The sequence below is a fragment of the Oryx dammah genome, unplaced genomic scaffold (genome assembly GCF_014754425.2).
Source record: "Oryx dammah isolate SB20612 unplaced genomic scaffold, SCBI_Odam_1.1 HiC_scaffold_8, whole genome shotgun sequence".
NCBI lineage: Eukaryota > Metazoa > Chordata > Mammalia > Artiodactyla > Bovidae > Oryx > Oryx dammah.
The window spans coordinates 60,418,649-60,443,231 of record NW_024070192.1 but is presented as its reverse complement, the minus strand read 5'-3'; the positions used below and the strand labels follow the sequence as shown (position 1 = coordinate 60,443,231).

The following is a 24,583-nucleotide window of genomic DNA, read 5'->3' as shown; positions in this document are numbered from 1 at the left end:
ATATTCCAATGCTAAATCAACCTTATTTTGGCCATTGCCACAGAAATCATGTATTTTTATATACCACAAGCTTCATTACAGTCACAGATTTACACTATTATGTCAACTGATAATTATTTCTGAACATTTGTAAAAATTCATGGGACAATAAAATGTTTTCAAATAATCCAGTCATATGAGTGTCTATTTTCTTGTACACACTGATAACCTAAAAAAAAGAAAGAAAGAAAGAAAGTTCCAGCAGCAAAGTAAAGAACACTCTTAAACTTATATTTAGTAATGATAATAAGAGAAAAAGGGACCATGGACCAAAGCGCCAATTCAGATAAAGTGGGTAGACTGGAATCTGTCAAATGTTAGAGCCTCAGGTCCAATTACTTAATTCATAAATTCTCATGACTCTTATATTTTTAAAGAGATTTGAAGTTCCCAAAAGTTTAAAATATTTTAAACAGAAGAACTATATATATATATATCTTATGATGCAAACAACCATCATAGCATCCAGTCCCATTACTTCATGACAAAAAGATGGGAAACAATGGAAACAGGGACAGACTCTATATTCTTCTGCTCTAAAATCACTGCAGATGGTGAAGGCAGCCATGAAATTAAAAGATGCTTGCTCCTTGGAAGAAAAGCTATGCCCAACCTAGACAGCATATTAAAAAGCAAAGACATTACTTTGTCAACAAAGGTCCATCTAATCAAAGCTATGGTTTTTCCAGTAGTCATGTATAGATGTGAGAATTGGACTATAAATGAAGCTGAGCACTGAAGAATTGGTGCTCTTTTACTGTGGTGTTGGAGAAGTCTCTTGAGAGTCCTTTGGGCTACAAGGAGATTAAATCAATCAATCCTAAAGGAAGCCAGTCCTGAATATTCACTGGAAGGACTGATGCTGAAGCTGAAACTCCAATAGTTTGGCCACCTGATGCAAAAGACCAGATACTGGGAAAGACTGAAGGCAGGAGGAGATGGGGACAACAGAGGATGAGATGGTTGAAGGCATTTTCGACTCAATGGACATGAGTATGAGCAAGCTCCAGGAGCTGGTGATGGACAGGGAAACCTGGCATGCTGCAGTCCATGAGGTCTCAAAGAGTCAGACACGACTGAGCATCTGAACTGAACTGAAAAGTTTAGAAAATGAGGTCATCGGATACCAGTCTTTACCAAGAAGCCAAAGTGCTTTGGGACTCTTAAATCTAGAGGATGATGAAGTTACCTCTTCGATGACCACAGTCATCAAAGACACTTTGAGCTTACAAATTCAAGGAATATTTATTAAGTACCTTACATGTTCTAACATCATGAGATACCCTCACTTGCATGATTATATTTTTCAGCATATGGTTCTCTTTCTCAAACAGAGAAGTATTAAATATCCAATTATGTTGTTAGGTAAAATAATGATAATAAGTGAAGTGAACTCGCTCAGTCGTGTCCGACTCTTTGCGACCCCATGGACTGTAGCCTACCAGGCTCCATCCCTGAGATTTTCCAGGCAAGAATACTGGAGTGATTTGCCATTTCCTTCTCCAGAGGATCTTCCCGACACAGGGATCGAACCCAGGTCTCCTGCATTGTAGGCAGACGCTTTACTGTCTGCCACCAGGGAAGCCCCAATGATAATAATGCCAACAGTAACTGACTGCTACTGACTCACTGCATGCACCAGACACTTTACCTACATTATATAATTTAATCCTCACAAAAAATTGTGAGAATGATTTGGCCCTTATTTCTATTCTAACAGATGAAGAACCCAGGGGACTGAGAGTTGTCAGGCAACTTGCTGACAGTTCTTCCAGAAAGAAGCCATAGAACCGAGATTAAACTCCAGGTCTATCCAACTCCAGAGTCCATGCTCATAACTCCACATCTTACTGCTTCCCATGTAGCAAGTTTTATATATATATATATTAACTCATTTTAAAACTGGGAATGAGGGAATCTTAGATTCTTTTAAATCAATGCTGAAGAAAAGATAAAACTTCTCCTGTGGTCGTCTAAAAAGCATCAACTCAAAACAGGAAGTTGAATACATGTAAAGAAAGAATGTGTAAACAGAGGAGGGAAAAACAAAGACTGGGGTAGGGGGACTACCTTGGTATACAATGGTTAAGAATCTGCCTTGCAATGCAGGAGACACAATTTTGATCCCTGGTCACAGAGCTGAGATCCCACATGCCACAGAACAACTAAGCCTGTGTGTTGCAATTATTGAGCCCATGCACTCTGCAGTCCATTTGCCAGAACTACATAGCCCCTGTGCCCATGCCACAATTAATGAGCCTGAGTGCCACAGCTAGAGTCCATGTGCCACAATGAAAGATCCCACATGACACAATGAAGATCTTGAGTTTTGCAACTAAGACCCAATGCAGCCAAATAGGTAATTTTATTTATTTATTAAATATGGGGCAAAGGAGTGTGGTTCAAGACGGTGGAGTAGAAGGATGTACATTCATCTTCTCCTGAGATAACATCAAAATTGCAACTAGCTTTTGAGCAACCATCAACAGGGTGATGCTGAAACCCACCAAAAAAGATACGTCATATCCAAAGACAAAAAAGAAGCTGCAGCAAGATGGTAGGAGAAGCACAATCATGATAAAATCAAACCCCATACCTGCCAGGTAGGTGAACCACAAGCTGGAGAACAATAATACCAAAGAAGTTCTCCCACTGTTTTGAAAGTTGTGAACCCCACATCAGGCTTCCCAGCCTGGGGATCTGACAAAGGGTCTGGTAATCCGCAGGGAATCTGACCTTGAAGACCAGGGGGATTTGATTATAGGACTTCCACAGGACTAGGGTAAACAGAGACTCCACTCTTGGAGGACACAAATAAAATCTCGCATGCACCAAGAATCAGAGGAAAGAAGCAATGACTCCCCAGAAGACTGAACCAAAACTACCTGCTAGTATTGGAGGGTCTCCTGTTGGGATGTGAGTAGGCAGGGACTCACCATAGGGACAGGGGCACTGGCAGCAGCAGGCTGGGAAGCTCCCCCTTGGTGTAAACCCTCTTGGGAGTTGCAACTAACATTTCCATAAAGCTATTAGACATCAGGGCTAAAAGGTCTCAAGCCAAACAACTAGCAGGGAGGGAGAACAACCCCACCTATCAACAGATAGATGGATTAAACTTTTACTGAGCATGGCCTTGCCCACCAGAGCAAGATCCAGTTTTTCCCACTGCCAGTCCCTCCCATCAGGAAGCTTATACAAGGCTCTTAGCCACCTCCATCAGAGGGGAGACAGACAAAGCAAGAAGAGTGACAGTCCTACAGTGGTTAAAATAAAAAGCATATTACAGGAAGTCAGTTATCATAAAAAAGCAGAAAGTTATGTCCCAGTTGAAGAGACAAGATAAAACTCCAGGAAAATAAAAAATAAAAAAAAAACTAAATGAAGTGGAGATAGGCAACCTTCAAAAAACAAAACAAAACAGAATTCAGAATAATGATAGTGAAGATAATCCAGGATCTCAGAAAAACAATGGAAAAGATGCAAGAAATGGTTACCAAAGACCTAGAAAAACTAAAGAACAAATAAACAGAGATGAATAAGATATTAGAAGGAATCCATAGCAGAATACCCGAGGCAGAAGGATGAATAAGTGACATGGAGGACAGAATACTGGAAATCACTACCACAGAACAGAATATAGAGAAAAGAATGAAAAGAAATAAAGACATCATAAGAGACCTCTGGAACAACGTTAAACACACCAACATTTGCATTTTAGGGGTCCCAAGAGGAGAAGAGAGAGAGAGAGGCCCTGAGAAAATATTTGAAGAGATAACAGCTGAACTCTTCCCTAACATGGAAAAGGAAATAGTTAATCAAGTCCAGGAAGCATAAGAGTCCCAGGCTGGATAAACCAAAAAAAGAATAAACCAAGACCACGGCAGTCAAACTGATGAAAATTAGAGACAAATATAAAATATTAAAAGCACAAAGGGAAAAAGAACAAAAAATATACAAGGGAACCCCAGCAGGCTATCAGCTGAAACACCCGCCATGCTCCACGGTCAACAGCATCCTTGTCAAGAGGGAGCTCCGGGTGGTAACTCAGAGAAGAGAGACATGCACCCCCTGTTTTCTCAGCAGAAACTCTACAAGCCAGAAGGGAATGGCAGGACATATTTAAAGTGATGAAAGTGAAGAAACTACAACTAAGAATACTCGACCCAGCAAAACTCTTATTCAGATTTGATGGAGAAATCAAAAGCTTTCTAGACAAGCAAAAGTTAAGAGAATTCAGCACCAACAAACCAACTTTACAACAAATGCTAAAAGAACTTCTCTAGGCAGGAAACACAAGAGAAGGAAAATATCTACACAAAAGAAATAATAAAAAAAAAGAAAAGAAAATGGTAATAGGATCATACATATGGAAAACTGCCTTAACTGTAAATGGATTAAATGCACCAACCAAAAGACATAGACGGTCTGGGCAGATGAAAATACGTGCATGTATGCATTTCCACTTACCACATCATTCAGCTTGACTCTCCAAATTGTAAGTAATTATCTTATAGTTAGGTTAATCATGTTTCCATTATTATTTGCAATTGTAATTATCTATTTGCCCTGCTATTGATTGTGAAACCTCATAAACATCTCTTATATTGTGACTATGTAACTATTACTCACTTATTACCATTGTATCATGATTGGTCAACAGAAAAATAAAAAAAATCTATATCACCAAAACTAAGATAGTAAAACCTGTAATCATTTTTTAAAATCCAGATGCATATCAGAATTATCTTGAACTTTTTAAAAAAATAAAAATGCCCAGGCATTTTGTTTTTTTCTCCAGAGCTCCAGATATGTTTCTAATGAGCAGCCATATTTAAAAACAACTGAAATATATGATGATCTTTTACTTTTATCTAGTTTGTTTCGCTTTTTCTATTTAATATTCAGTACTCCCATTTAATTTAGTTTATGTTTTCCATTTCTCCATCTCTTCTTTTTATTTTTTTGATGTTCCTTCTCAAAACTTCATCAAGCATAGTAGAAAAGCTTTTGTATATATATTATGTATGTATTCTATTTATATAGACATGAATATGAAATTCATGTCTATGTATACTTTAGAAAACACATGAGTTTTTGACTATTTATGACATTTTGACTCCACTTGTTTGACTTACTATGAATACAATACTAGATTTCTAATTAAAATAGATATGTAACAAACAACAAGGGTTTACTGTATAGCATAGGGAAATGTAGCCAATATCTTGCAATAACCTATAATGGAAAATAGTTTCAGTATTAATATATGTATATTATGTATAAATGAATCACCTTGCTGTGCACATGGAACACTGTAAATCAACTCTACTTCAGGACTCAGAGGGAGAGGGAGAGGGTGTGATGATTTGGGAGAATGGCATTGAAACATGTATAATAACATGTAAGAATCGAAATACCAGTCTATGTCTGATGCAGGATATGACACGCTTGGGGCTGACGCGCGGGGATGACCCAGAGAGATGTTGTGGGGAGGGGGGTGGGAGGGGGGTTCATGTTTGGGAACGCATGTACACCTGTGGTGGATTCATGTCAATCTATGCCAAAACCAATACAGAATTGTAAAGTAAAAATTAAAAATAAATAAATAAATTTAAAAAAATAAAATAAAATAAAATAAAATAAAAGAAAATAAATAAAGTAATTTTAAAAATATGGGTCAGAAAGTAAAATTTTTCAGACCCTACCAAGGATTATCCATGAGCATGTCCATCAGTAGGGAGGATATTACTAGTTTAGCAAGACTTCCTATAGTCTGGCAGAGTGCCCTTTGTTGCTCTAATTTAATAATCACAAAGCATAAAGAATATCATTATAAATGTAATTTCCCAGATATCCTGAATATCAGAAGCAGATTCCTCAGGAAAAAAAAAAAAATATATATATATATATGCAAGCCTTCTAGCCATTGGAAAGGGATGCACCCAATCATAAGTATAACATGTCATATATCTCTGTCATGTCATATGAACACAGTTGTGTCAATCAAGTTACTGTAAAATTATTATTAGAAACATGATCATTTTCAGGTGAATTATTCAAGCCTTATTTCAATGCCCACTGTACCAAGAAATACATATAACCTACTAAATTTACCAAGTTAATACTAATTTATGAAACTAACTGGCTGCCTTTTCCCTGGGCAATTCACTCTTCCTCACCATGCCTGGATTCCTCTTATTGAAATTTATGTCCCACAAGACCAATGAGAAAAGTGAGGTTTAGAGGAATTTAATGACTCTCTTAGCTCTGCACAGCTGATATAATGAAGTCTACAGAAGTGTTAGGGGAAGCATGCTGATTTAAACCGGCCACCCTAGCCAGGCACCATAGTAACCATTTGCATGAGTTGTTTTAGGACAGGAGGTCCTGGTAAGGAATAGGGAACTAATAAGCCTCCACCAACCAGAAGAGTTCGGGAAAGGTCAAAAGGAAACATCGCCTGTCCGACTACCTCCCAGAATCCTTCTCTCTGGCATCCATCTTGGCTGAACAAGGCGTGAACCACCAGGAAGGACTCTGAGTCAGAACGACTGGCTAAAGACAACCTAGAAACCAATACCATCCCCATAAAACTCGAGACTGCAAGTCATGTGACAGAGCAGTTCTCCTGGGTTCCCTTACCCTACTGCTCTCCACCTGGGCGCCCTTTCCCAATAAAATCTCTTGCTTTGTCAGCACGTGTCTCCTTGGACAATTCTTCTCTGAGTATTAGACAAGAGCCCAGTTTCAGGCCCTGGAAGGTGTCCCCTTTCCTGGGAAAGAAGACATAGCATCCAAGAATGAACCAGGTGGCCTGCGGGCACCACTCTTCCCCCCGCCACCAACTGCAAAGACCTAACTGACACTTAGGGTCCTCTATTTTCCGTGCCTGAGTTGGAACCCCATACTGACTCCATTTGAGAGTTTTATTTCTTATCCTCTCACATATAAGCAGTTAAAAATACTTTGAAATATCTCACCTGCCTTCCCTTCCATTCTTCTTTTTAACATTCTTGCTCTTTTTCTTGCCTCTTTCCCTATGAAAGTCTTGAAGCAAGAGACTGAGGATGGTGAAGAGGATAAGAGTAGTAAGGGAAGACAAGGACCCTCCACCTTGTTTCAAAACTTAACGTACGGCATGCTTCTGGCTCTAACCTGTCTTGAGTTCTCCCCACTCATGCTGACAACATCCACATTGCCTACTATTTTTTATCTGATATTTGGCCCAACTAAGTCCTGACCATGAATATTACTAAAGTAACATCAGAGATAGCATGCATCACAGTAAGCCTCACTGCTATGATCAGCCTTGCCAGACTTCCTGTTTCCTTAACATTAAAAAAAAAAAAAAAAAGGCTCTTTCTCAACCAAAGTTCAGCATGTGTGAAGTTGCTCAGTCATGTCCAACTCTTTGCAACCCCATGGACTGCAGCCTACCAGGCTCCTCTGTCCATGGGATTTTCCAAGCAATGGTACTGGAGTGGATTGCCATTTCCTTCTCCAGGGGATCTTCCCGACCCAGGGATCGAACCCAGGTCTCCCACATTGTAGACAGACACTTTACCGTCTAAGCCACCAGGAGAACCTCAACCTTGACTCCTGCATTGCCCTCTCATTGACAGAGCCATATGAAGATAGAAGAAGAACCTTAAGATATAACCTCAGATGAAAAAACATAGTCTTGGTTAAATTGGCACTCATTTAATAAACTTTCTCTTAAGGCAGTATTGATCTAGCACCTAAATTAGACTATGGTGACTTATACAATAGATTCCATGCCATATAGCAAATGCAAGATTCTGGAAATAATAGATTTCATTCATATTACTTTTCTAAAAATAAAGTAAGAAGAATAAATGTGCATTTACCTGGGACAAAGCTTCCCTGGACCACCTCCTTGTATGCCCACCAGCCTTCGTGGATTTTTGGTGAATTCTGTTGAGCTAAAGGAAAAAACAAAGGAGAAAAGAGACTAAGATGATAGCAGAGAAGTACTGTATCCTGATTGTCCAATAAAGAAGAGTGATTATACATAAAATAATACTTTTCTATCCAAAAGTCAAACTATGGATTGTAACAGCAACATTCCACCTCCTTATTTTCAAATTATTAACCTGTAAAGATACTGTCATAAAGTTTTATTAAAAAAAAAAACAGGATATTTCTGCTGAAGAGAAATATTAAGGATGTATTTAAGCTTATTTGAATTTCCCATCACTGATTTCTAACTCACCTCTTTTTTTTTTTTTTTTTAACCTGCCCCCTACACATACGTATACACCCACATCTATATAAGGAAGACCTATCAGTCTGACTGAAGAATCAATTCAAGAAATGTCATTTAAAAAGAAGCAAAAGAAAGCCCCTGGATAATTAAAAATGTTGCAACTGACAAAAGCAACACTGAAAGACTCTGTTACATGAAGAGAATTGCAAAACACTTTGCTCTCTGTCCATTTCCATTCATTGTTTCTTCAGCAACTCATCCATTAAGTGTGGCATTATATAAGATTTTAGCAGGCAGCAAGAGAGTCAGACCATCTGAATCAAGTCTCTTATGATGGAACTGCAAAGTTTTTGTTAGCTTTCTTTGACATGCATTGAGAATGATCCAAATTTACCCTGCAAAAATCAGTCAGCCTGAGCAGGGCCCATTGGATGACATCAATTACAAAACATGATAGGTACAGATTAGCATTGAATAAAACAAAGGCTTTCACATCATATGTTCATAAATTCCCATTTAAATGGGCAATTTGGAAAGACAGGGCAGTACATTTAAAAAGCAACTCATTTAAAAAGCTCCTGTAGTACTATAGGGGTTTATGTGACCTAAGGAAACAAGAGGAGTGCTTCATTTCCATTTTAATGATTCCCTGGTGGCTCAGCTGGCAAAGAGGTCTCTGCCCTCATTGCAGGAGATCTGGGTCCAATCCCTGGGTTGGGAAGATCCCCTGGAGAAGGGAAAGGCTACCCACTCCAGTATTCTGGCCAGGAGAATTCAATGGACTGTATAGTCCATGAGGTCGCAAAGAGTCAGACATGACTGAGTGCCTTTCACAAGAAGATCCTCAATAATCATCTTGTGGTTGCTTCCATCTGATTTTCAGTGGATGAAGAGCTGATTAAGAATTTCTCAGAGCAAACATGTGAACAGAAAGCAGTTTTAGCTTCTGCTGTGTTCTTCACTTCTGTTTAGCTATGGACTGGGATCTTTACTTGATGTTCAATAAGCCCCTGGGAAAAATCAAGGTAATTAATCAAAACCATTGTGTTGACAAAACTGTTATCACTACCAGATAAGGAAATACAGATAGCCAAGGTCTTTCTTTTGATAGTAAGGAAAAGCAATTTCAATTTTATTCTCTTTCTTGTGGCAGTTCCAATCACAGAAGATAAGATATAATTTAGAATCACCTTATACTTTGGTCCAAGCATGGCTGAAGTCAAACTTTGCATTAAGAAATGAATAAATTTTTTTTTTGAAAAAGTGGTGGAGCAGCCTATGTCACTTTTACTCAAAAGGATTAAAATGAGATCATGATTAAAAGGCTCAAAGGTATCTGGAGTTGAAAATGAAGAAAAGGAAAGTCCCTAACATCACTGATTCTGAACCTGATATTCTAGAATCATTACAGTTGGGATTGGCCACTCATTCTGAACTTATATCATTACAAAATTTCTGTCTACCTGCTGTTCCCAAGAATACCACAGATACCACATTTATTGTTCTCTCCACACCTTTGATGTACCTTCCCCCTGCCTCAGCCCCTCTGACTGTAATCCCTCATCTTCCTGAATTTAAAGAGCATTCAGTTCAGTTTAGTTCAGTTCACTTCACTCAGTCGTGTCTCATTCTTTTCAACCCCATGGACTGCAGCGTGACAGAGGTCCCTGTCCATCACCAACTCCCCGAATTTACCCCAACTCATGTCCATTGAGTGGGGGAAGCCATCCAAGCATCTCATTCTCTGTCGTTCCCTTCTCCTCCCGCCTTCAGTCTTTCCCAGCATCAGGGTCTTTTCAAATGAGTCAGTTCTTCACATCATGTGGACAAAGTATTGGAGTTTCAGCTTCAGCATCAGTCCTTGCAATGAATATTCAGGACTGATTTCCTTTAGGAGGGACTGGTTGGATCTCCTTGCAGTCCAAGGGACTCTCAAGAATCTTCTCCAACACCACAGTTCAATTCTTCAGTGCTCAACTTTCTTTATAGTCCAACTCTCACATCCATACATGACTACTGGAAAAACCATAGCTTTGACTAGACAGACATTTCTTGGCAAAGCACTGTCTCTACATTTTAATATGCTGTCTGGATTGGTCATAACTTTTCTTCCAAGGAGCAAGTGTCTTTTAATTTCATGGCTGTAGTCACCATCTCCAGTGATTTTGAAGCTCAAAAAAATAAATAAATAAATAAAATAAAATAAAAAATAAAGTCTTTCATTCTTTCCACTGTTTCCCCATCTATTTATCATGAAGTGATGGGACCAGATGCCATGATCTTAAGTTTCCTGAATGTTGAGCTTTAAGCCAGCTTTTTCACCCTCCTCTTTTACTTTCATCAAGAGGCTCTTTAGTTACTCTTTGTTTTCTGCCATAAGGGTGGTTTCATCTGCACATCACCTTTTGCTTCATCCAGCACAGCATTTCTCACTATGTTCTCTGCATATAAATTAAATAAGTAGGGTGACAATATACAGCCTTGAGGCACTCCTTTTCCGATTTGGAACCAGTCTATTGTTCCATGTCCAGTTCTAACTATTTCTTCCTGACCTGAATACATTTTTCTCAGGAGGCAGGTCAGGTGGTCTGGTATTTTCATCTCTTTCAGAATTTTCCACAGTTTATTGTGATCCACACAGTCAAAGGTTTTAGCATAGTCAATAAAGCAGAAGTAGATATTTTTCTGGAGCTCTCTTTTTCAATGAATCAACATATGTTGGATTTTGATCTCTGGTTCTTCTGTTTCCTAAATCCAGCTTGAATATCTCAAAGTTCACGGTTCACATACTGTTGAAGCCTGGCTTGGAGAATTTTGAGCATTACTTTGCTAGCATGTGAAATGAGTGCAATTGTGCAGTAGTTTGAGCATTCTTTGGCATTGTCTTTCTTTGGGATTGGAATGAAAACTGACCTTTTCCAGTCCTGTGGCCACTGTTGAGTATTCCAAATTTGCTGGCATATTGAGTGTAGCACTTTCTCAGCATCATCCTTTAGGGTTTGAAACATCTCAACTGGAATTCCATCACCTACACTACTTTTGTGCATAGTGATGCTTCCTAAGGCCAACTAGACTTTGCATTCTAGGATATCTGGCTCTAGGTGAATGATTACACCATCATGATTATCAGGGTCATGAAAATCTTTTTTGTATAGTTTTATTTATTCTTGACACCTCTTCTTAATATCTTCTGCTTCTGTTGGGTCCATACCATTTCTGTTCTTTATTTTGCCTATCTTTGTATGAAATATTCCCTTGGTATCTCTAATTTTCTTGAAGAGATCTCTAGTCATTCCCATTCTATTGTTTTTCTGTTTCTTTGCATTGATCACTGATGAAGGCTTTCTTATCTCTCCTTGCTATTCTTTGGAATTCTGCATTCAGATGGGTATATCTTTACTTTTCTCATTTGCCTTTCACTTCTCTTCTTTTCACAGCTATTTGTGAGGCCTCCTCAGACAACCATTTTACCTTTTTGCATTTGTTTGTCTTGGTGATGGTCTTGATCCCTGCCTCCTGTACAATGTCATGAACCTCCGTCCATAGTTCTTCAAGCACTCTATCAGAACTAATCCCTTGAGTCTATTTCTCACTTCCATTGTATAATTGCTAGGGATTTGATTTAGTTCATACCCGAATGGTCTAGTGGTTTACCCTTCTTTCTTCAATTTAAGTCTGAATTTGGCAATAAGGAGTTCATGATCTGAGCTATAGTCAGCTCCTGGTCTTTTTTTTTTTTTTTTTTTTTGCTGACTTCATAAAATTTCTCCATCTTTGGCTGCAAAGACTATAATCAATCTGATTTTGATATTGACCATCTGGTGATGTACATGTGTAGAGTCTTCTCTAGTGTTGTTGGAAGAAGGTGTTTGCTATGACCAGTGCATTCTCTTGGCAAAACTCTATTACCCTTTGCCCTGCTTCATTCTGTAATCCAAGGCCATATTTGCCTGTTACTCCAGGTAGTTCTTGACTTCCTACTTTTTCATTCCAGTCTTGTATAATGAAAAGGACATCTTTTTTGGGTGTTAGTTCTAGAAGGCCTTGTAGGTCTTCATATAACCGTTCATCTTCAGCTTCTTATTTGTCACTTTCATTAATTCAGTAAACATTTGGTGAGTACCTATGTCTATCAGGCAGAATTATAAGCATCAATAATACAAAGTGTCTATTTTCCAAGAACTTATATTCTACTGGAAGGAGAAAGATAAAAGCAAACAAATTGAATTTAACTATAATAAAAATACTAGTAGAGGAAAGTACTTTTTGGTACAACTAAAGAAGGTGAGGTAATAGAGAATGGGCTTCCCAGGTGGCATTAGTGGTAAAGAATCCCCCTGCCAATGCAGGAGACTCAGGAGATGCAGGTTCAATCCTTGGGATGGGAAGATCCACCAGATGAAGAAATGGCAATCCACTCCAGTATTTTTGACTGGGGAATCCCAGGGACAGAGGAGCATGGCGGGCTATAGTTCATAGGGTTGCAAAGTGTCGAACATGACTGAAGTGACTTAGAATGCAAAAAGACACATTAGCTAGTATAATAATGATGGCTTTTGATATTTTGATACTTAATCTAAGATTTAAATAACAAAAAAAAGACCTGGCTTCCAGAAAATAATTTTCTATAGCATTTCATTGGGATTAAAAGATCCTGAGATAGCAAGTAGGTGTAGCTTTCCCCAGAAACATAAAAGTGGTCATTGTGTTTGAACCATAGTCGACATATGGGGAGAAAGGGTCCAGATGAGTCCTAATGATTTAGGTGGTAGTCCAGGAGCAAGAAGATGGTGGTTTCAACTAGTATGTGCATATGTGTGTGTTTGTGTGTGCACACGCCTGCTCAGTTGTGCCTGACTCTTTTCAACTGTAGCCCACCAGGCTAATCTGTCCATTGAATTTTCCAGGCAAGAATATTGGAGTGGGTTGCCATTTCCTACTCTCGTCAACTAGCATAATACTAGTGAAAATATAAGTTAATGGACTACATACACACACACACACACACATATATATATACACATATATACATTATATAAAATACATACATACTTTATTTCTCTGTATATTTTAGAGGAAGAGTGATAGGACTTGCTGATGAGTTGAGTGAAGGAAGTTAAACACCATAGATCAAGGATAGCTTCTACCGTTTTTGACCTAAGTGACTAGATGTTGAAAGTTATTGAGATTACAAGGGATACTAAGGGAAGAGTAGCTTTGAAACATGGAGTAAAGAGCTCTGTTTGAGAAGGCTAGTGAGCAATTATGGGGAGATGTTAAGCAGGCAGTTGGATATAAAAGGTGTTCTGAGATCAAGACAAGACATACATTTATGATTCTTTGACATATAAATGATATTTAAAATGATAGGTTTAGAAGACATCCGCAAGAAGAAAGTAGAAACATGTAGAGAGAGACCAGAGGAACACAGAATAGAATTCTAAGATGTTCAGTATTTAGAAGTTAAACCAAAATTTCATACACAATGAAATTGGGAGAGTAAGGCCACTTAAGTTGGTAAAAAAAAAAAAAAAAATAGGAGAGAAAATAGTGGCCTCATGCCATTCTTTTAACTATTTTATTTCTCTCTCTTCTCCCTTCTTCTCTTCTTTGCCTCTCTCTCTCCTTGTTTTTGAACTTTTAGATTTATAGAAACACTACAAAGATAGTACAGAGTTCCCATATACTATATACTGCATTCCCATCTCCTTTATTACTAACATACTTCATTACTACCTTTATCAAAATTAATAAACTAGTGTTGAAAAATTATTATTAGCTTAAGTCCACACTTTATTTGGGTTTTCCAGGTGGTGCTAGTAGTAAAGAACCCACCTGCCAATGCATGAAATGTAAAAGATGTGGGTTAGATTCCTGGATCAGGAAAGATTCCCTGGAGGAGATCATGGCAATCCACTTCAGTATGGACAGTGGAATCCCATGGATAGTGGAGCCTGGTGGGCTATGCTTCATAGGGTCGCAAAGAGTTGGACACGACTGAAGTGACTTGGCATGCATGCACACTTTATTCAGATTTCCTATACTTTTAGTCTGTTGTCCTTCTGTTCAAGTATGGCATCTAGGATTCATGTCTTCTTAGTCTTCTCATGGCTGCAACAATTTCTTCATATTTTTCTAATCTGTGATTTCCCTATATCCCTGTCTCCTTAAGCAAATTAGAACTATCTTAAGTGTAAATGTTGTGCCTTGTCTACTATAATGCAACTCATATAATAGGTGCATTGGGCACAGTTTTAGTGAATATTTGTTTAATAAATCTAGGAAGAGAGAGAGATGTAAAGCACCATTCAGAAATGCTATTTACAAGTTTGTTAGGCATACCCACTCCTCAGACTCCTCACCACATTTGTTGTTGTTTAGTCACTAAACTGTGTCCAACAATTTTGTGACACCATGGAGTGCAGCCTGCCAGGATCTTCTGTCCATGAGACTTCCTGGGTAAGAATAAAGGAGTGGGTTGCCATTTCCTTACTTTAAAATAAGTTTAATGTTAAATAATTTCTAGATTTTAAGAACCATGTAACTAAAATAGTAACAATAGTAGAATACAAATGAAAAGGGAGAGAAAGATCAGCTCTAATCTTTGTAAGTGTAGCTATAATTTTGTTTTCTGTTTCTTTCACCAAACATTGCATCATGAGTTATTTTCTCTATTCTTATTTTTAGTGTTCATATAATATTTATTTTAGTAAACATGCCATAATTTCCCAGTGATTTCCTGTCTATTGACCATTTTATTGTTTGAATACTGCAATTATCTTTTTTCAGTTCCAGAGTGTCCACTGGTCTCCCTCTTTAAGAACCTTTCTTTGAGACAGTATACCAAAATCAGGGTCAAAGAACAACACATAAGTGCACTTGTTAATTTACTTTATATATTAAAAAAAAAAGTTTAGTAGGTTGCATTGCCATAGTAATGACAATGATTATTTTTTAAGGGAATACTGAGGAAATTTCAGACAATGATAAAACAATACTAATTCATTTAAACATAATTTTGACTTCTAAAAAGTAGGCAAGAAATATTGTATCAAGAAGTATTGTAACTATCTAATGAATGATTCTCTTCTGTCATAAATTCATGAGATGAATGTTTCATCAAACTGAATACACATTTTGTATTTTACTTTATTACTATTATTTATCATCTTGAAATCAGGTATAGATGTATCATCCATAAATATTATAGATCAACTTGGTAGTAAAATTTATTCATGTTTTAAAACAGATAGATAAAACTTCAGATGCAAAAGTTTCAAATCCATGCCCAGATTCACCTGGCCTCCGACACGTCACAGGGATAAGGAGAATGTATGTGCTGTATTCAGAATACTAAAAGAGTATTGACATAATAAATCAATTTTTAAACCACAGTTGATAAACTATTGACAATTTTTTAAATAAATGAATTAGTTAATTATGGGATTAACCTCATTTCACACATAATTTCCAGTCACAACCAATATCTTTGAATGAAACTAAAATATCCTCATACCTGTCTTAAGCTTGAATTTGGCAAGGAAGTCAAATGAAAGGAAAGGAAATAAGCAGACTTTTTGGTATCTTTTGAGAAGCAGTGGAGATCCAACCAGTCCATTCTAAAGGAGATCAGTCCTGGGATTTCTTTGGAAGGAATGATGCTGAAGGTGAAACTTCAGTACTTTGGCCCCCTCATGCTAAGAGTTGACTCAGTGGAAAAGACCCTGATGCTGGGAAGGATTGGGGACAGGAGGAGAAGGGGACGACAGAGGATGAGATGGCTGGATGGCATCACTGACTGTATGGACCTGAGTCTGAGTGAACTCCAGGAGTTGGTGATGGACAGGGAAGCCTGGCGTGCTGCAATTCATGGGGTCACAAAGAGTTGGACACGACTGAGCAACTAAACTGAACTGAACTGAGAAGCACTGAAAAATAATGGAAGATACAAAGCAACTTGTAACTGAATTTAAATTTACCACCAAATTTTGTGTTACTTTGAACAAATAATTTCATATTTCAAATTCTCAAACAACAACATAACATCCAGTGTTCTTATTTAAAAGTTGGTAACAGCTATCTTGAAAGACTGTCAAAAGAATGTCAATATGATACTTTGTGCTTACAATATAACATCTACTGCTTTTATTATTTGATGTTAATGGTTGGTGGTATGGCATGGGAGAAAGAGGGGTAGGTCTGGAGCACTTCAACCAAAAGGCAGAAAAGGAATCAGACAATGACAAAAAGTAGAAAGTTGTTCAGAAAACAGAAAGTAGAACACAATTTTACTTGAATTGGGTTGAAATTTAAAAAAAAAAAAAAAAAAAGGAAAGAAAGAAATGATATGATAGCTTAAAGAAGCAGTAATTGCACATTTCATTCTCCAGTTCCTGAGCCAACTCACAGAAGGAAAAAAATAGCCCAAAACAGGGCCCAGGCTTTCTGTCTTGTGGCTCTACTCTCTGCCATATATGAATTCAAACAACCATGGTGTGTATGTATATCACAGGCCAAAAGCAGAAAGTTGTTTTCACGGCATAAGCTTAGAATTGCTCATAATGCTCATTACTCCTTCCTATATTTTACTGACTGGAATTTAGCTTTTTGAATGTATTTAAATGTAAAGGAAGCTAGAGAAATGTTGTCCAGCTATAGACTACACGATAGTTTTGAACTGGATAGAATGAAGGTAAGTCTTATAGAATCCTCCATATTTCACAGTGACGAAACAGAACCCAGACCATAGGGGACCCTCAGAGGTACACATCCTTTCTGTGTCCCCATTTTTTATTTATAGGACATAGGCTTCATTCAGCTTCCTTGATCATCCCTGCATTCCAAAGGGCAAATTCAAATAGTTGCTTAATGTAGAAGGGAGGGAATGCAGAAACAAAGGCTGAACAGTCAAGAAACAGTACTGCAACTGTGGGGCAGTGTCCTGGTTCCTCCTTAAGAATATGCAAAGCAATCAGCTCAGTTCTGTTGCTCAGTCTTTCTCACTCTTTGCGACAATACCTTTGAGTTTTCTATAGGAGCTAAGGTCCCTGCCCAGGTGGAAGAGGGTAATCTCAGGCTGAGCACAAGATTTCTGGAGCATGGCACTGTTACCTCACCATCAGCCAATCAGAAGACAGTCTGCAAACAAGTGTTGTTTGTTCTGATCCCATCCCCAAATGATTTTCCCTTTAAAAACTCATTGTCAGGCACAATTTTCAGAGTTGGTTTTTGGACAAGAGTCCACCTTCCCAGGTTGCTGGCTTGTTGAATAAAACAAGCTTTACTTTCCAACCAACACTTGTCTTTTGAGTATCAGATTTCCAGTGGTGAGCAGTCAGTCTTCAGTTCAATGACACTGATACTAAAGAAAGTTTGGAAGCTTCTCATTCTTCTAAGATGGACCAAAAAGAGGAGGAAATATGTCTAAGAGAATATATAGCTAGGGCGACTGTAACTTCTGACTTGCCTGTTATGTACAGGCACTCAGTCATGTCTGACTCTTTGTGACTCCATGGCCTGAAGCACGCCTGGCATCCCTGTCCTTCACCATCTCCAGGAGTTTGCTCAAACTCAAGTTCGTTAAGTTGGTGATGCCATCCAACCATCTCAGCCTCTGTTATCCCCTTCACCTGCCTTAAACCTTTCCCAGTATCAGAGTCTTTTCTAATGAGTCAACTCTTCGCATCAGGGGGCCAAGTATTGGAGCTTCAGCTTCATCATCATTCCTTCCAATGAATCTTCAGGGTTGATTTCCTTTAGGATTGAATGGTTTGATCTCCTAAGAATCCAAAGGACTCTCAAAAATCTCCAACACCATCGTTCAAAAAGATCAATTCTTTGGTAATCAGCTTTCTTTATGGTCCAATTCTCACATCCTGCATGACTATAGGGAAAATCATAGATTTGATTATATGGACCTTTGTTGGCAAAGCAATGTCTCTGCTCTTTAATATGCTGTCTAAGTTTGTCATAACTTTTCTTTCAAAGAGCAAACATCTTTTAATCTTATGGCTGGAGTCACCATCAGCAGTGATTTTGAAGCCCAAGAAAAGGAAGTCTGTCACTGTTTTCATGGTTTCCCAATCTATTTGCCATGAAGTGATAAGATAAGATGCCATGTTCTTAGTTTCTTGAATGAGTTTCAAGTCAGCTTTTTTACTCTCTTCTTTCACCCTCAACAAGAGGTTATTTAGTTCCTCTTCACTTTCTGTCATAAGGGTGGTATCATCTGCATATCTGAGGTTATTGATATTTCTCCTGGCAAACTTGATTCCAGCTTGTGCTGCTTCATCCAGTCCAGCATTTCACATGATGCACTCTGCGCATAAGTTAAATAAGCAGGGCAACAATATACAGCTTTAACAAATTTTTTTTCCCAAATTGGAACATGTCCATTGTTCCATGTCCAGTTCTAACTGTTTCTTCTTGACCTGCACACAAGTTTCACAGAGGGCAGGTAAGGTGGTCTGACATTCCCAATTCTTGAAGAATTTTCCACAGCTTACTGATAGTCACACAGTCAAAGGATTTAGCATAGTCAATGAAGCAGAATTAGATGTTCATCTGGAATTCTCTTGTTTTTCCTATCATCCAACAGATATTGGCAATTTGATCTCTGGTTCCTTTGCTTTTGCTAAACCCAGCTTGTACATCTGGAATTTCTTGGTTCATGTACTGTTGAAGCCTAGCTTGAAGGGTTTTGAGCATTACCCTGGTACCATATGAAATGAGTGCAGTTGTGTGATAGTTTGAACATTCATTGGCATTGTCTTTTTGTGGGATTGGAGTGAAAACTGACCTTTTCCAGTCCTGAAGTAACTGCTGAGTTTTCCAATTTTACTGACATATTGAGTGCAGCATTTTCACAGCATCATCTTTTAGGATTTGAAATAACTCATCTGGAATTCCATCACCTCCATTAGCTTTGTTCATAGTAAAGTTTCCTAGGGCCCACTTGACTTTGCACTCCAGGATGTCTGGCTCTAGGTGAGTGATCACACTATGGTGTTTATCCAGGTCGTGAAGATCTTTTTTTGTATGGTTCTTCTGTGTATTCTTACCATCTCTTCTTAATATTTTCTGTTTCTGTTAGGTTCTGTCGTTTATTGTGCCCATCTTTGCATGAAATGTTCCCATTGTATCTCTAATTTTCTTGAAGGGATCTCTAGTCTTTTCCATTCTATTGTCTTCCTCTATTTCTTTGCATTGTTCACTTAGGAAGGCTTTCTTTTCTGTCCTTGGTATTCTTTGGAACTCTGCTCAGTTGGGTACATCTTCCCTTTCTCCTTTGCCTTTCGTTCTTCTTCTTTTTCAGCCATTTGTAAGGCCTCCTTGGACAACCTATTTGCCTTTTTTTTCTTTTTCCCTTGGGGATGGTTTTGATCCCTGTCTCCTGTACAATGTTACGAACATCAATCCACAGTTCTGCGGGGATTCTGTCTATCAGATATTATCCTTTGAATCTGTTTGACTTCCCTAGGATATTCCTCGGAGAAGGCAATGGCAACCCACTCCAGTACTCTTGCCTGGAAAACCCCATGGATGGAGGAGCCTGGTAGGCTGAAGTCCATGAGGTCGCTAAGAGTCAGACACAACTGAGCAACTTCACTTTCACTTTTCAGTTTCATGCATTGGAGAAGGAAATGGCAAACCACTCTGGTGTTCTTAACTGGAGAATCCTAGGGATGGGGGAGCCTCATAGGCTGCCGCCTATGGGGTCGCACAGAGTCAGACACAACTGAAACAACTTAGAAGTAGCAGCGGAAGAATATTCCTAATTTACCCTGTCTCAATATATTTATAAATAGGGCTCTCTTTGGCTCTCAAAAAGTTGTGGTTTAGATGATAAATTATATGGTAATTTTTTCACACAGCAGTCTTTGCCATGTCACTTTAGCCATTTTGAAGAGAGCCTGTAGGACACTTAGATTCATATCAGATTAGCCACATATTGCTGAAAATTTCATCATGTATGTGTGTTATCTAACCTAAATCAAGAATTTTACCTTTTCCCTCCCTTCCTGTACTCTTTCTCTCCTGCTGTGGATAAAGAATGTCACCTACCATTTCAGTAAACAAAGATGCCATAAAGCCATCAGCCACTGCAGCTGTTCCACTGGTGTTCTCTGAAGGTAATTCAGGATGGAGGAAAAACGAGAGTGACCCTAGATAGTTAACATGCAGACAAAAGGACTGATTCCAATAAACTCAGATTCTTGCATCTTCCCCAAAATAATAAAACACTAAAATTATTAACTTGAGATGTCTATTTTTGTGATTAGCAGTAATCTTTTTGATGTCTGACTACATTTTCTTTCAACAAAAATTTCTATATATTCTAGTTCCTCCCTTAATTCTTTGGAGCAATTTCTCAGAACTACATAAGGCAATGCCTTCTCGTGCAACAGTCTTCTATAATGCCCTGAAAAAAACATAATTCTCAACTTCTAGGCTATGCATTTTTTTTTCAATCAGCACTACTAACTTCATCACAATTTACCAGGAGACAAATCAGGAAAACCAATTCATTTGAACCCAGACCCAATTACTAGAAACCTGAGGACCCAGATACATTTCCTCTTATTTAAATCTTAGATGAAAACAGACAAATTTCAAGGAAATAAGCTTACTGAAGTTAGTAAATGTGTTAAAGGCTGGGTGGTGATGGAGTTGAGTGGAAGGAGGGGTTCCCTTCTGTAAGTTACCTTTCTCTATTAATGACCCTGAGGGATGAGGTGGGGAGGGAGGTGGGAACACATGTACACCTGTGGTGGATTCATGTCAGTGTATGGCAAAAACCACTACAGTATTGTAATTAGCCTGCAATTAAAAGAAATAAATTAATGTTTAAAAAATAAATGTGAATCTGTAATAATAATAATAATAAAAACTAGAGATGCACTTTGCAGCAAAAAAAAAAAAAAAGTAAAATAAAATAAATAAGTATTCAACATAACCCCCGAAACATTTCTTTAACTCCAATACAGTGAGAATCACTGCTGGAATGAGATGTAGCATAAGAGACAGAATATATTAAATTATAGTTACCTTATAAACAAATTATCTAACTATATTTCATTCCCTTCTAAAGGTGGGCTAACCTATTCAGAAAAATATAAATACAACATTGAATTATAGATGTAGAAGAGAAGCTGGAAATCCTGTTCTAGGCTCCCCTCATTTAGCAGAGGGAGAAACTGAGACTTAGAAGAGTAAAAGCCTTCAGAAGAATTAACAACAGGTAGCCAACCAATACTGTGACTTAAGGCCATTGGTGATCAAACTGCTGCTCTTCCAATTACATATAAAATGATTTTAAATGAGTAGTAAAAGAAAAGTTTAGTCATCATTTAAACAGAACATCCAATTTCAGTAATTTAGGATTATCAGTTCAGTAGCCAGCAAATTCCAAGATTATCTGATAGTGTTTGTACTAATTCCACCAAACAAATCTCTGATAATGAGATTTGTTCTTCTTGACATGTGCAAAGGATCCTGGAACAGAATGTGTACTTCCAATAGGAAAACCAAGTGGAAGTAGACTTTGATAAGTTCCAGAGTTATAAGTTACAGAAAATTCCTTCTGTTCTTTAATCATCTACTTTCAGAACTATGTGCAATATCTTCTTAAGGTCTACTCACTTGTAAATCAAATACAGATCATTATGAGTGAAAAGAGAGCATTATGAGAAGCTGCTTTCTCTGAGATCTGTTTTAAAAGTTCATCCCTAATGGAAACAGAGGAAAGTGTACTTCAAAATGACTTTTTTTCCTCAAATAAAAGATTTTCTCAAATTTATGGGGATGCCAAGAACATCCTTTCTGTAATAAATGTTGCATGCAGTCATAACAAAGCCAAGAAATGAAAAGAAAGGAACACTCTTACAAATACTCTTTTATCACAGGAGTAAGGAAGAAGTTATTTCTGTGAACCACACTGCCTTTAGTTTACAGGGAAAAAAAAATCACCAGGCACAAAAGTGGAAAATATATCAGATTATTAATAACTCAGCCAATAAAATGTTTTCATCATCCTAGGAGATTTCCCCAGTCAATACTTTGTCTATAAAGTAAGGAAATTCTCTAACATCATTAGGTTAATTAGGTTCCACTTGCTTATTTTTTTCACTCTCCACTTTCACTTTCATCAAGAGGCTTTTTAGTTCCTCTTCACTTTCTGCCATAAGGGTGGTGTCATCTGCATATCTGAGGTTATTGATATTTCTCCCAGCATTCTTGATTCCAGCTTGTGTTTCTTCCAGTCCAGTGTTTCTCATGATGTACTCTGCATATAAGTTAAATAAACAGGGTGACAATATACAGCCTTGACGTACTCCTTTTCCTATTTGGAACCAGTCTCTTGTTCCATGTCCAGTTCTAACTGTTGCTTCCTGACCTGCATACAGATTTCTCAAGAGGCACGTCAGGTGGTCTGGTATTCCCATCTCTTTCAGAATTTTCCACAGTTTATTGTGATCCACACAGTCAAAGGCTTTGGTATAGTCAATAAAGCAGAAATAGATGTTTTTCTGGAACTCTCTTGCTTTTTCCATGATCCAGCAGATGTTGGCAATTTCACCTCTGGTTCCTCTGCCTTTTCTAAAACCAGCTTGAACATCAGGAAGTTCACGGTTCACATATTGCTGAAGCCTGGCTTGGAGAATTTTGAGCATTACTTTACTAGCATGTGAGATGAGTGCAACTGTGCAGTAGTTTGAGCATTCTTTGGCATTGCCTTTCTTCGGGATTGGAATGAAAACTGTGTTAAAAATTGGCTTAAATTCATGGCATCCGGCCCCATCACTTCATGGGAAATAGATGGGGAAACAGTGGAAATAGTGTCAGACTTTATTTCTGGGGGCTCCAAAATCACTGCAGCTGGTGACTGTAGCCATGAAAAGACACTTACTCCTTGGAAGAAGAGTTATGATCAACCTAGATAGCATATTCAAAAGCAGAGACATTACTTTGCTAAGGTCCATCTAGTCAAGGCTATGGTTTTTCCAGTAGTCATGTATGGATGTGAGAGTTGGACTGTGAAGAAGGCTGAGCACCGAAGAGTTGATGCTTTTGAATTGTGGTGTTGGAGAAGACTCTTGAGAGTCCCTTGGACTGCAAGGATATCCAACCAGTCCATTCTGAAGATCAGCCCTAGGATTTATTTGGAAGGAATGATGCTAAAGCTGAAATTCCAGTATTTTGGCCACCTCATGCAAAGAGTTGACTCACTGGAAAAGATTTTGATGCTGGGATGAATTGGGGGCAGGAGGAGAAGGGGACGACCGAGGATGAGATGGCAGGATGGCATCACTGACTCGATGGACGTGAGTCTGAGTGAACTCCGGGAGATGGTGATGGACAGGGAGGCATGGCGTGCTGCAATTTATGGGGTCGCAAAGTTGGACATGACTGAGTGACTGAAATGAACTGCACTACTTATTTTTTTTTAATTTAATAATTTAATTGAAGGATAGTTACTTAACAATATTTTGATGGCTTTTGCCATACATAAACATTAATCAGCCATAGGCATACATGTATCCCACCTATCCTGAACCCCCCTCCAACTACCCTCCAGGTTGTGACAGAGCACTCTAGGAGACAAGTCCAAAAATATATTGCTGTGATTTATGTCCAAGAATGTCCTTCCGAGGTTTTCCTCTAATAATTTTACAGTGTTTGGCCTTATGTTTAGGTCTTTGATCTTTTTTTAAAATATGTAATTTTATTTATTTATTTTTGGCTGCACTGGCTCTTTCTTGCTGTGCAGGCTGTTCTATAGTTGCAGTGAGTGAAGCTACTCTCTAGTTGCAGGGCACAAGCCTCTCTCTACAGTGGCTTCTCTTGTTGTGGAGCACAGGCTCTAGGGCATGCAGAGCTTCAGCAGTTGCAGTTCCTGGGCTCTAGAGCACAGGATCAGGAATTGTGGTGCACAGGCATAGTTGCTCCCCAGCATGTGGTATCTTCCTGGATCAGGAATCAAAACTGTATCTTCTGCACTGGCAGGCAGATTCTTTGCAGTGAGCCACCAGGGAAGTCCTTTGATCCATTTTGAGTTTATTTTTATGGATGGTATCAGAGAGTGTTCGAGTTTCATTCTTTTAAATGTAGCTGCCCAATTTTCCTAGGTTATTAAAGACACTGTCCTCTCTCCATGGTATAGTCTTGCCTCTCTTGTAATAGACTAATTGGACATATGTTGGTTTATGTCTGGGCTTTCTATCCTGTCCTGCTGAATATGTCTGATTTGTGCCAGTACCATACTGTTTTGACTATGGTAGCTTTACAGTATAGTGTGACGTCAGGGAGCCTGATTCC

At 38.3% G+C, this 24,583-nt stretch overlaps 1 protein-coding gene across 3 annotated transcripts in view; it reads right to left on the bottom strand.

The window, feature by feature from the left end:
• Positions 1-24,583, bottom strand: part of CA10 (carbonic anhydrase 10) — an 850,317-nt gene that overhangs the window by 719,425 nt on the left and 106,309 nt on the right. For 2 of the 3 annotated variants that reach the window (XM_040244303.1, XM_040244304.1), the window contains one exon: positions 7,908-7,982. In XM_040244303.1, coding sequence (XP_040100237.1) covers positions 7,908-7,982 — 75 coding nt within the window. Of the gene's footprint in view, positions 1-7,907; positions 7,983-9,961; positions 10,000-24,583 lie in introns of those variants that run through there. The other variant, XM_040244305.1, reaches the window with a different exon arrangement.